At 41.4% G+C, this 13,125-nt stretch overlaps 1 protein-coding gene across 3 annotated transcripts; it reads right to left on the bottom strand.

The window, feature by feature from the left end:
* Positions 1 to 174: 174 nt before the first annotated feature.
* On the bottom strand, positions 175 to 13,103 carry cenpj (centromere protein J). Of its 3 annotated transcripts, none has more exons than XM_042426133.1 (19): positions 12,851 to 13,103; positions 11,912 to 12,339; positions 10,898 to 11,024; positions 10,144 to 10,368; positions 9,832 to 9,967; positions 9,550 to 9,655; positions 8,635 to 9,396; positions 7,636 to 8,503; positions 6,567 to 6,699; positions 6,012 to 6,177; positions 4,822 to 4,953; positions 4,486 to 4,599; positions 4,163 to 4,271; positions 3,720 to 3,880; positions 3,388 to 3,477; positions 2,822 to 2,962; positions 2,573 to 2,657; positions 1,879 to 1,999; positions 175 to 1,619 (listed from the first exon to the last, which is right to left on the bottom strand). In XM_042426133.1, the coding sequence occupies exons 2-19, from the start codon at positions 12,302 to 12,304 to the stop codon at positions 1,427 to 1,429; spliced, it is 4,062 nt and encodes a 1,353-aa protein (XP_042282067.1). In that variant the 5' UTR covers positions 12,305 to 12,339; positions 12,851 to 13,103; the 3' UTR covers positions 175 to 1,426. The 3 variants fall into 3 exon arrangements, with proteins under 3 accessions (XP_042282067.1, XP_042282066.1, XP_042282068.1); XM_042426132.1 differs by having other exon boundaries at positions 3,720 to 3,883; positions 12,851 to 13,102; XM_042426134.1 differs by lacking the exons at positions 11,912 to 12,339; positions 12,851 to 13,103 and having other exon boundaries at positions 3,720 to 3,883; positions 10,144 to 10,225; positions 10,898 to 11,010.
* Between the last annotated feature and the right edge of the window lie 22 nt (positions 13,104 to 13,125).

Here is a 13,125-nt window from a genome sequence, read left to right as displayed (position 1 = left end):
CTTTTCTTCTGTTTTCTTTGAGTACTTGAAGCTTTTCTCAGGAACATGTTCACACCAGGAGAAACCAGAACAGCTAACAATGATGATTCAGGATTCTCAATAAAAGATGACATTTATTTTACAAAAATATAAAGTCAGCTAAGAAAATAAATATCTATTTAACATTTTTACAAATTAAAATTCTTGCAGACAAACACTTAAAACCAAAAACACTTCACACAGCACACTGAAGCAGTTCTGCTTGAATCTGTTACACAGATGACGTTTTGTTCCTGTACAGCATCTCATTATTCTCAGGCCTCTACTGAAAATGTAAACAATGTGAGTTAATGCAAGTATCTCTCTGCCTGAACATCTTAAAACATTCTGATTAATGAAACCAAAAATATCCTGACAAACAAAAAAACATTGTCTTGCAAGACTAATGATTTCATTGTAAAATGTCAGATAATATTTTCAACAAAAAAAACAAACAAAACATTCTTTGCATCACTGAAAGTTTTGGTGAAAAGTTTTTTCTCCCATTTTCAAACTGAGGAGCTCACAGTACTGTTGAAACATTTATATATTTTCAATGTGGGACCAAAATGCTTCTTTTCTGAATGAATTCTGAATAACTGCTGTCCTACCAGCAGCATCAGTCAGGACTCACCAGCTTTGGTCATGAAGGCTCCCTGTGGAGTTTCTGAGCACTAGTGATGTGATGGAATCATGTTTCTATGAGCGGCTCCCTGTTTTGTTTGTGCTTGTTTGTTCACAAGCACATTGCTGACTGAACATGTGACACGTTCCTGTAGCTTAGTTCACACTACTCCCCTGATTGACAGGTGGCCGAAACGTGCGAATGCAGGGAAGGAGACAGCAAGCCAGCAAACATGAATGTGAACAACGAAGAAAATGCATTCAATACGTTTGTTAGTCTTCTAGGATGAACTCTGTGCATCTGATGTGTAACACTCAATGTAAACAAATGTTTTACCAGAAAACTCCACAGGGCACCTTTAAGAAGAGGGAGGTCTTAAAGGGCAACACTCATCAGATGCTACAGTAGTAGTCAGGATGGCAGCTGAGACGTGCCCATCGGGGAGTGAGTCATAACACCACCGGTGTGTGACGCCCTGAAGACTTCTAACTAACAAAAGGCTCAACATTCTCACTTTAAATACAAATAAATAATTAAAATGCTGTTGAAAAGGCTTATTACTCTCTCAAACTCATTTGCTCTGTATTTTGTGCTGTAGCTTTGCCTCTGATTTTGGCAGCATGTTGAAGTATTAAGGAGTGAGTTGAAATAGAAAAGCACCAAATCCCAACCAGCTGACCTCCCTGCAGAGCAGAGGGGAGCAAGAGAGGAGTGATTTAAATAAGTCTGATTTGTTGCAGAGTCATAGTTGTATTGAAATGTGCTTGAGACAAAAGTAGTTTGCTACGCCCTGTTGTCCAGGATGACGTTGCCGTCTTTGTCTTTGATCCTGAGGCGTCCTGTGGGGTAGCGAGTCTCCTGTCTTCCGTCTGTGTAGACAGTCTTCACTGTACCGTCTGGATACTCCCTCCTCTTATAGTCAGCTGTGTGGACCTCCTTCTGGCCCGTATTGAAATGAATCTCCTTGGTGCCGTCCCTGGGACAGAGCATGTGTTTACAATCATTTAAAGGTGGTGATAAAGTAGGTGATACTTTAATACAGAAACAAACTTCTGTCATCAGCCTGTATGTAGTACATATGTAACATGTAGTAGTAGGTATGAGTATTACTAATCTGCCTACAGGAAGTGCCAAGAGTGACTTTTTAAACAAAAATGTCAAAAGCTATTGTTCAGTTTTCACCAGAGATGTTGTATTGAATTACAACTCTTCACAATAAAAGTTGGCTGACTTACGGATTGACCTGTATGATGGTCCCGTCTGTCAACACGCTCTCCTCCCTGCCGTTGGGGAACAGGTTCTTTACCGTCTGGTCTGGGAAGGTGATTTCCTTCCGACCATCTGGGAAATGTTTTTCTAGAGCAGAAATAGAAGACAATGTAAAGTATAATGTGTAATTATAACACTGTTCAGGTCACTGGTTTTCATTTTGCTATCCAAAATGTGTTACCTGCTTTGTTTTTTTTACTTAATTTTTGGTGTAAGCCTTGTAGAAATGAAGTTAGTATGCACTTAAAAGGTTTTTTTTTCTTTCTTTTACCAATTATTTGCCAATTAGATTAATATAGAACCACCAGATAACAAGGCTGTGTTGAAATTACTACCCATTTACTGTACTGTGCATTATATTTACTGTGAGCCATTTTATTTGAGTCTGAAGTCAAATTTCCTGCTCTATGTAACACCCTCAACAATTTCCTCAAGGGAGTGAAAAGTAGTGGCCATGGCACTACTTTCTTCTAACAATCCCACAATCCAATGCATCACATTTTGTAGATGTGAAAATTATAGTCATGTGACATTACACCTACAACCAGATTTGCCAGAAGGTCATTTATAAAATGTTCTCTTCAGACAATCTGAGTGTTACTGCATATTTGGTCTGGTAGTAATTTCACTGCCTGATAGAGAACAAACATCTGCTCTCACCAGTCTGGTTGTTGGGGAAGTGCAGGACCTCGATGCCGTCTGGGTAGGTGATGTGTGTAGTCTGGGCCTCAGCGTAGTAGTAGATCTGAGCAGAAGGAGCAGAGCAGTGATCAGAGTGATACCAGTAGATGACTTCAGATCACGTCACAACAGACTCCTCAAGTTATCAACTAGGAGCTCTTCAGGCAAAAAACAAGGCATACTTTTTACATTCCTTTGAATTTTTTCCCTCCCTGGCTAACATCTCACCACTCTCTGGTCGGCTGTGATCTGTTTGGTGTCTCCATTGAAGAAGGTGACTTTGACAGTCAGCCCATCTGCTGAAACCTCCTTCCTGGTCCCGTTGGGGAAGACGATAAGACGATCGCCACCGGCCAGAACCTTCTCTATCTGGAATGAAAAGATAAACTACAAGTCATCCTCAAACGTTGTACCAACCTCCTTTTTAGGTCATATTTAACTAAATTTGGTAAACATCTTAATCTAAGAATCTAGTAAATATTTCTGTTACCATTAAGTGATAAAGTTTAAATATTGACAGGTAAAATAGCCTCTATGACACTGTCTTTAGTTTAGTTTTACTGTTTGTTTTTTTTTGTTTGAGCTTCCTTGACCAACTTAGCAACTGCTACTCTTAAACTCAAGGTGCAGGTCAACTGATACAAGAGGGTGTTGAAGATAAATAGAACAATAAGAACCAAAGTTGCTCCCCTAAGTTGTCCCTCTATATCAACACAAACATCTCTTGCACACTGGCTCACATCAATGCAGAGTTCTCAGGGTTTCATACTCTGGTGATGTTCCTGCTTTCTCACCTTCCCATCAGTATGTGTGATGACCTCCTGAGATGATTCTGGCTCTTCGGCCTCACTGCACTCTGATTCATCTGGCAGAGAATTTCTTTTCTGCAATGAAAAGACGTCAAACAAAGAGTTGAACTAAAAATTACTATCTTTAAACAGGAATGGGGACTAAATTCATTTCAGTTTGATAGATGTTAAGAATCTCTCCTGAGATGATGGACCAGTAATATGTTTAAAACCAGTAATGTGTTTAAAACCAGTAATGTGTTCTTTTCTTTTGTCAGTAAATGTGCTGCAGCATTTTGAAGAATCTCAAGACAAACAACAGTAACAACATCTCTTACCGGAGAGCAGCTGTGTGAGTGCTCTTGGTTTGGCGGTGTGTCGTGGCTCTTGCTGGCAGGTGTTGACCTCTCCTCTGTCCTCCTGCCAGGCACTGAGGAGGAAGGAGAGGATGAAGAAGAGGAGCCTGACCCTGCTGGCCACCTCAGACTGCTCTTCCTTCCTGCTAACAACACCAAACAAAAAAATAATTCTGATTATTTTCAACTAATAACACAACCGAGAGTTAACTAAATTGGACACAATGGATTAAACCAATGAATTGTGCAGCCTGCAGAGTTTAGAAGTTTTGTCACTCTTAAGTAGCAGAATAACTGTGACTAAAACATAGAAGTACATAATTAAAATAAGCATCTTTTTGAGTGACATGTCATAAACATTTTAAGTCAAACCTCTGGTTAAGCCTTCTTCACAGCACATTTTTCTTTCTTATGTCTCAGTGTACCTGTAGCAGCCTGACTGCTCTCCCTGCAGCTCCCTCTAGTGGCTGCAGTGGTGCTGCTCTGTGGAGCGCTGCTGCTGCTGCTGCTGCTTCCTCTGGAGTCAAGAGGACTCTGACAACAAAAAGAGAGAATTGATGTTTTTCATGTGATGCAAAGACAAGATTTAAAGAGATAATCAAAGCGCCCACATTGGTCTGGAAATGGAAATATAACATAATTGTCATACAATTAAAAATCTCTCTCCTGACTCAAGACAGACTTGTGTTGACACAACTTTCAACAGAACATGAATGTGACCAATTAGAAATAGTGTAAACATGCTTACAGCAAATTTCACTCCTTTGGTAACAGCTGACACATCTTTCACATCTTTGTCCCTCTCTGCATCGACAGGATTTTTCTTCCAGGCACTGAGGCGAAGCTTTTCCAACATGCGGACCTCAAATTGAAAGAGAAATGATGTTAACTGAAATATCCACAACACTGCTGCAACTACTACTAAACCATAATAGCAAATAAATATAATATAGATATTAGATCATATGAATTTTATTAACCAAAGACTTAAAATAGTTAATCAAAATATTCAGGAGGGCTACAAACATTCATTCAGTTACTGTTTTTTTTGTTAGTTTTTTTACAGTGTCATGGGAATTTTTACCTCATCTTGGAGGGAGCTGTTCTCCTGGCTGAGGGAGTCAATCTGTTGCCGCAGGCGGCTGTGTGTGGAGGTCCAGCGGTTCTCCTTTCTCCTCAGCTCCTCCTGCAGGGAGCTCAGCTGCTGCTTCAACTCCTGGCAGGGAGAACAAGCAGGACAGATTAAAAGGAAGTTCCATCTATTTTAATTGGTTATGATTGTTAAATGTAATCTGTAATTACACAAGTACATGAAATAAACAGGAAATATTCAGTTAGTTGTGAATGTGCAAAACACTTTTGTAGACCTACAAGCTGGAGAGCTCACTCTTAAATCTGTGGTGAGTGTAAAATTTGACTATGACTAGAAACTGTGTTTTTATGTGAATTGTTGCAACCAAACAATGTTAATATTTCTGGTTAATGTCAATACTTACAATGCTGTAAGTAGTCAAGTAAGTCAACTAATCATCAAGTGGCTCCACAAATTCACTGATTTGATTTCTCCAATCTTCATTCTTAAATATGCAAATAAGTGGCCAATATTTTGGCTACTTATTTTGGCAGTGAAAACAAGCTGTGAACGCAGCATATCATCATCTTCTAAGTTAATATGCCGAACTAGTCAGCAAACAGTTGCCTATTCATTTACACATCCAACACATACGTGCCTTCTAGATCTAGAGTGTTTCGTAAAGGGGGTTTATTGTGAAAAGCCTGCCTTGACTGAGCCTAACAAACAAAACCAGGATTCAACTTCTTCATAAAAGCAAATCGCCTGGCTCAAGAACTGACTTTAAAACACAGACCCTAAACATCAAGCACTGATCACATCAATTCACAGAGAAGTCAGACTTTCCTGAAAATAAACCTGACTTACTGAAGTAAGTCTGGTTTAACTGGTAATCTCGCTTTATGAAACACTCCTCTGGTCTGGTCTTCACCAGCTCCTGTGGGAAATATCCAGCTCTTAAGCTGCTAAATGTTCCATGAAATTCACAAGCTAGTCACTAACTTTGTCTGTCTGTCATTTGATGCTGGGCAGATGTGGGTTTTTACAGCTTTTTCACTGGAAATGGCTGTTTGCCAACGTCCTATTTCTTACAGCCGCTTTCAGAAATGCGTGTCAAGTACAAAAAAAAGAAAAAAAATCAACTGAACCTTCTTGGAAATTATAAATGAATTCTGAAAATGATCTGGAATGCATCCTGTCACCTGGATCTCTTCTCGTTCCTTCTTGTCAGGCATGGCTCTGGCAGCAGAAGCATGCTTCTCAAACAGTTTGCGCTCCTTCTGCAGCTTTCTGTTTTCCTCTTTCTTGTACTCCTCAAATTTAGCCAGCTCCTCCGCTTTCGTCTGCTCAAACTCCAAACGCTCTTTCCTAAAAAAAACAACAACAGAGAAGACAAAAAACATGCAGACCAACCAATTTATTATTCAATTTCCTCAATGAAATGACCTGCAGCATACCGGAATAACTCATTCAGAATACTCAGCACCTCATGGAAACTGGGCCGCGTGATTTTGATGTTTGTATTAATCACCTTGCCAAAGTGGTGGAGTATTCAAAACACATTTACCCAGAGAGGAAGGCGTATGAACTGTAGTTCCTCAAAAAAATTAGAGTCGACAGATTGCAGGACATGATCAAAACATTTTGACTCGATCTGTAAATAATCAAGTCTTTGCAGAGTCTGATTATCCAAAATAACACAAGAACAAGTAGAAAAATACACAAAAAAAATAGTTGCATATGGACATCACCATCACCTGAGGGTTTCCTGGTTTTTCTCGTTCTCCTGTCTGAGTTTGGTGAGGGCAGCGTTCTCCTTCTTAAAGCGCTCGATCTCAATCTCCAGCTCAACCAGTCTCTCCCTCAGCTGTCTGGACTGGACCTGCTGGCCTGGGGACAAGGAAACACACACACACACACACACACACACACACACACACACACACACACACACACACACACACACACACACAAAAAATGAAAATAATACCAACCCGATGGATAATCTGACTTTTAGAAATCACACTTAAAACTAGAACTGCTGATCTGTGACTTATTTTCATGTTTCAAATTTTTTCATGTTTCAAATCATCTATCACAGCAGAGTGATCATCTTTATAATCCTTTCAGGTCTTCCAGATATGAACCCAAGGCTCAAAATGCCGCTCTATAGTTATTTCCTGGAGTTTAATTTTTTTCAAATTACCAGTACATTACACGACAAGTGAGACAGTCAGCATCTGTTCATGTACATGTGCAGCTTTTTTTTAAGGTACTGAACTTGTTGCGCTTCCCTAAACTCTATACCATAATGTTAGAGACAAAAAGAAAAAGTAAAGTGTTGTTGACATGTTGTGCTGAAACAATAAGTTGATTGACAACAACAAAATTTGATATGTGATACATTCACTGTTATCAGCTTCTCAAATGGGCCAATTACTTTGTTTCATATTATAAACTAGAGCCAAGATCACTATTGGTATCAGTCTCAAAAAAGCAATTTAAAGATGACACCCTGGGCTCTAGGAAATTGTGATGGCCATTTTTCTGAAACTATTCTGAAATTCAAAAATAAACCAGACTCAATACATTAATTACTTGAAAAAATAAGAAGAAAGATCAGATATTGATAATGAAAATAATTAAGTTGTAACCCTATCATCATGTAAATTTCACTTGCTTCATCATCAACCCAGACATTTTTTTACTTTGTTAAATCCCTTTTTAAACAAAAAAAGCAAATCAAATTCATGTGTGAACAGCAATGACTGTTGACAGTTAAATAGGAATATAGGATGATTAACAGACTACAATCATTTGTCTCACCTGTCTCCTCTGCCTTTCTGGACTCAGAAGCAGCAAAGATAACAGCAGGAGGAGGAAGAGGTGCATTCTGGGCCTTTGGCTTCAGTGAGGGGAACAACCGTGTCATGAGCTGGGAGGCAGGAGGAGGAGGAGGATCTGGTTCCTGACTGGCTGAACCAGTGACCATGACCTTATCCAACTCCACAACTTTACTCACTGCCACCTTCCTCAGCACCGTCCGCTCTGGTGGCGAGACTCCATTGGCTGTTTCCTTGGAAACTGGGCTCACTCCTCTACTGTCATTGGCTGTGCCGACGGCAGTGACCTCCAGGTCGTTCCACGTGTCATCGTCGTCAAACACAACTCTCCCCTGCCGGCTGTCTTTGTCCTCTATCAGCGTGGAGTCGTCTGTGTTGCTGAGGATGCTGTCGCTCTCACCATCATCCCCTCGTGTCACATCTGAAGCTGAATCTCTGCAGCTGTCCTCGTCTTGATAAGATCGCTTGTCATATGGTGGGTTAGATGGCGCAGGGAAGCAAAGGGTGCTGGGAAACATAGGTGGTTTGACCACCACTTCCTGGTCTTCAAATTCAGAGCCGCCACAGGACAAAACATCAGAGTTTTCATGTTTGTCTTCTCCCCCACTGTCATCTTCCTCCTTATCCTCAATGCTCACTTTGCTCTGAAGTGTATCGTCTATTATCTTCGTCACAAATGCTTTTGAGTTCATGGAACTGCTTTTACATGCCATACTACCACTACTTCCAACACTACTGCACCTCTGAAGGGCAACTCTGGGAGGGGACTTGATGGGTGTGGATGACAGCCGTCGATGGTGGAAGCCCTTGGCGCCATGCAGCTGCCGGTGCTGCTGGTCCATCTGAAGAACCTGCAAGTACAGAACAAAGTCTTTAAAATCACACAGGTAGCTACAGACCTTTCAGTCAACAGGTCACTACGAATCTGAGAATATATCCCTGACTTCAAATACAGCAATCACTAGTCAGTTAAATAAAGCACCTTCATGACAAAGGAGGAGTTGGATGAGAAGGACAGCTCCTCGGCCGCTTGCTCCAGCAGCTCAAACTCTCCCAGCTCCATGCTTTCCAAATTCCGGTCGGACTCCCAGTGCTGGAGCTTCTCCTGGAACGACAACTCAAACGAATCCTGTGGAACTCCGTCTTCTCCTGATCCCGTTCTTCCTTCCAGTAATTCCACTCTTGAACCACAACTTTTCTCCCTAGCAGCATCATTTTCAGCCTCTCCTAACATGCCCACCTGCTTGGTTACAGGGTTTGGCTGCGTGTTCTGACCAGGTCTCCTCGCAGTCTGAGCTGACTGACCTACTTTTCTATTACTTTGCTCCTTTACTTGATATTGTTTGGTTTGTCTGCCATCTGCGTCAGATTGAATAGACTCTGCTCCGTCTGTGTTTTGTCTTTGATGGCTACCCAAAACTTTCGTCCGCACTGCCTTACTCTCAACTCTGATGTCCTGAGGTGGTGAAGTGGGTCCTCTCAGTCGGTTTTCCTTGTTAAGTACGGCGGTTTTACGTTGGACGGGAAGCCGTTGGATCCCGTTGGTGTCACCTCTCTGGAGAGCTGCAGGCTCTGAGTTGCTGCGGGAAATTACTCTGGCCTGGGGTTGTGTTCTGAGGTCTTTCTTTGCTTCCTTCTTTGTTAAAGAGGCTTTGCGATAGTTGGTAAATCTTGAGAGGCCCTCGCCCCGCTTCAGAAAGGCCCTTTTGGGAGGGGCTTTCACAGCTTCAGCTTCATCTTGGCTCTATTAAGGTGAGGAGACACATTGTGAATGAAATGCGAAATTGGCTGTTTGTCGCATTGAAAAACTGTCATTTAATATTAAGGACATTGTCCACTGTGTTTCAGAAGTGCTCAGTTCACTGTTTTATTAGAAGACATTATGTTATGTTCTGACCTGTTGTTTCCGGGCAGACTTCAGCCTCTGCTCCTCCAGCCTCAACTGCTCCTCCAACAACTCCTCGAATGTCTGCTTCTGACCCCCAATGCCTGGCCTAATAGGTCTGGAGAGGGACACAGACACACACATGGCAAACGCATGTGTCAACACACTCATACAAAACTATAAACACAGAAGCCACATTGGCATATTTCTGCTTCATGACTGCCCTGGTTTATCTCTTCATCAGACTCTTGTTTTAACTCTGAATACAATGTTAAAATAGAATACAGTACTTACCTGTCCTGTAAGATTGAATCTTCTTTACTACTATTGTCTTCAGTCAAAGCCACGTCATTGCTTGGTATTAATGTGGCATCATTCTCCTGAAAATCTATGCTTTGTTCCTGGTCATCTTCTCTGGAGCTCCACGTGCCTGTTGGAACCGCACTCTGTTAGAATTTCAAGTATGAATGATCTACCCCACAAATGTAAAAAAAAATGACATCAAAGATCTGTTTAAATCAGGGGTAGGCTTGGGCTAGCTATACAATACAAAATCTGTACAAATTCTATGTCAGCTTAGGCTAAAAACAATACTGTCTGCCTCACCCTCTTCTTCATCGTCCGTCTCTTCATGATTTTGACCACTTGGTAGCCACTCCTGTCTTCTTGTCCGTGTGAGTTCTTGCTCCTGTTGGGGGACATAGTTAAAGCCCTTTGGGACCCCATGGCAGATTATGGTGGGGCTTAATGGACTTTCTCTGTGATGAGAGCCCCCCTGGAGTGTGTCCTCCCCACACTCGGCTCCTGACAGCCCCGAACTCTGTGTGTGATCTGTAACATTACAGCTAGAAATGAGTGAAAGTGCATAGACACATGAAGAAGTCACAACTAAGGGGAGGTTTAAAAAAAAACAAAAAACAACCATGCAGAGTAAAAACATACACATCACTCTCTACCCTACTTATTTGAAATCTTAAAAAGGTCATATTATGCCCCATTCCCTGTTGAATATTTTCATTTTTGTGGTCTATTTACAAACATTTGCATGTTTTTACCATCCAAAAGCATCTAGTTACAGCTGTACAGGCAATGGATGCAGTCCCTCTGGCAATGGTAGAGAAAACGCTGAGTGTATAGTTGTAACATCACAACCTTATGGAAGTCCAAACGGCTCATTTAAAGGCACAGTTTCTGAATCCGCGCTGTGTGCATTTCTGTGAGAGTTTTGATACTTTCACAGTATTTATATGGCACCTAGACCGGCTTTATAATCACAAAAGAAATGGAAATCTCCCTTTCTACATTATGTCCCCTTCAAGTTGAACAAATCAATAAAATTGACTCCATTTCTCAGAGTTACCTTCAATGCAGTGCTGGGATCCATTCATCATTCCCAACAGCTTCTGCTGCTCCTCCTGGAGGCGAAGGAGCTCCTCCAGTTGGTGGGCTTTAAGCTGCTCCTGCATGTGCTGCTGCCACTTCCTCAACTGCACACACACACACGTTACATGTAATTAGCCACATAGGTAACACACCTATAGACAGTGTCTCACTGTGTTTTTTCAGGGGGCTTAAGAACATTTCAACTAGATACTTAGCTCTTAATTACCACAGTAGTCACAGTGTGGACTGAACCTGTGAGCTCAGACTGACACTAATTCCACCTCAGTGTTTCTGAACATGCAAACTTATTTTTGGCTGCCCACCACAATTGTTTACTGCACATTAAAAGTGCTCACGGACTTTGAGCCCTTGCTGGCATTATTAGCTTTAGAGGGAAAATGCTAATAATAGCAGGGAGACACAAAGAGTGGGTGTGGGAGTGTTAGGTTAACAGGAAGCAGCAATATAATTAACACTGAAATGAATTTTTGATTCATTACTAATGTTATATGCCATATAGACAACATTAGAGTGTATGGCAGGCCCATTTACACTTGATATGATGAGCTATTAAATCAGTACATATGCCAAAATAAGAGGTTCACTCTGCCTCAATCTTGTCACTAAATACTACTATAACTAAGGGACCTTCTCCAAGTGCCAATACACTAAATCATAAAATCTGTTTAGGTATTTAAAGTCTGCAATTAGATTTTCTAATTGATGTCCATCTAATCGGATTGCATGGAAGTGGGAAGAGCTGTCAATTTCAGCTGGTGTTGTCAGGTATTTCAATTTTTTTTTTTTGGTGAATTCTGACTCAGCATTTAAATGTCTTTGTAGTGTTAATTTTGGCATCCAACTTGTGCTGTCTGATTCAGATATTAAAACAATCTCAAGATGTGATACATAACCAATACCGGTCCTAGTCTTAGCAGAAACATTGAAATTGTAGGTGACAAAAGCTTCTGAGAGGCAAACATGTCCTTACCTGTTCTAGCTTCATCATCAGGGGCAGCTCCTGAGATTTGCTTGCCATCTCATCCAGACTGTCCAACTCTCCATTTGAATTCCTTGGAGGCACAGAGTACAGACCGTTTACCAGCCTGTCAGTCCCAGCCCTCTCTCCTCCAGGTAACCCGGCAAAGCCATCCACACAAAGGCAGCTGCTGTCTGTCGAGGCGGGCAGGGGGGCGAAGTCGGAGGCGAAGGAGTCGTCTGGTCCCAGGGGTGGGGATCCCGGAGCTCCCACCGAGGAGATGTACTTCAGGGAGCCAGCCAAATCTGGGCAGGGGTTGAGAATCACCCCGGCTCTGGTGCTACTTGGCATGCACCGAGCCAAAAAGTCTGCCTGGGAGTACCGAAGCCCGGCTGGAGATGACATGATGACCGAGCTGTCTCAGGCTGGGGCTAGCTAATCTGGGATTTGAACGACAGATTATGGTGACAGGTTAAGGGTTAATCACACCGTGGATAAACACTGTCCAGCACGCTTTAGATGATGCCTAGATCCAGGAAAACTATTAATAGTAACTTAACTGGTTAACGTTGACTTAACGTTAGCTATTTTAATATGAGCTTCGATCGCCTGTCTCGACAGCAGTGTCTGTTTTTAAGGGTGTTTGTTTGGTTAGCAACAGCATGCGAACGTTAAATCATGGATATTCATGAAGAGAAACGACTGAACCACTGACAGGGTGACATTAACATTAACATTAATACCATGCAGTTAGCTATCTCACAATTTAGCCATTAAATTGAAGGCTCTCTAAGTAATACGGTTTCGGTACATTTAAAAGGCTGCCTTGGTGATATCTGATTGCTCTTGGCAAACTACGTTTTAAGTGAGATACAAAAAAGTGTTTTTTACAGCAATAGCACTGCAGTAACGAGACAACATTAATAAAAGTAAATAACCCAGGGGAGTTACCTGTAACAAAGGCGAAATTACTGGAGTAAAACTTTATAGAAACATAACAAACCGAACTTTCGAAGCCTGCCGCCATATCAAAACAAAGCCCGCGAGAGTTAAAAAAATACCGACAATAGGAGCAGCTGCATTATGGGTAATGTAGTTTAGCTGTCTGTTGAACTGAAATGGATGTGTAAATTGAAATCTTTTTATTGAAATTTGGCTTTTTGATTAGCATAAAAGGATATAATTGTTAAAAGATACATGAACTACACATTTTTCACTAAATTTGA

The sequence above is a fragment of the Thunnus maccoyii genome, chromosome 11 (genome assembly GCF_910596095.1).
Source record: "Thunnus maccoyii chromosome 11, fThuMac1.1, whole genome shotgun sequence".
Taxonomy (NCBI): domain Eukaryota; kingdom Metazoa; phylum Chordata; class Actinopteri; order Scombriformes; family Scombridae; genus Thunnus; species Thunnus maccoyii.
The sequence above is the reverse complement of the archived record's forward strand: the minus strand, read 5'-3'. Positions and strand labels throughout refer to the sequence as shown.

What these genes read in the sequence shown, in the direction of transcription:
- cenpj (XM_042426132.1), bottom strand. Translation starts at nt 12,304, where the DNA reads ATGTCATCTCCAGCCGGGCTTCGGTACTCCCAGGCAGACTTTTTGGCT. An exon ending in GAGCAGTCAGGCTGCTACAG is followed by an intron (nt 3,884 to 4,162) that starts GTACACTGAGAC and finishes TGGTGTTGTTAG; the next exon opens with CAGGAAGGAAGAGCAGTCTG. An exon ending in TCACAGCCGACCAGAGAGTG is followed by an intron (nt 2,658 to 2,821) that starts GTGAGATGTTAG and finishes CCTTCTGCTCAG; the next exon opens with ATCTACTACTACGCTGAGGC.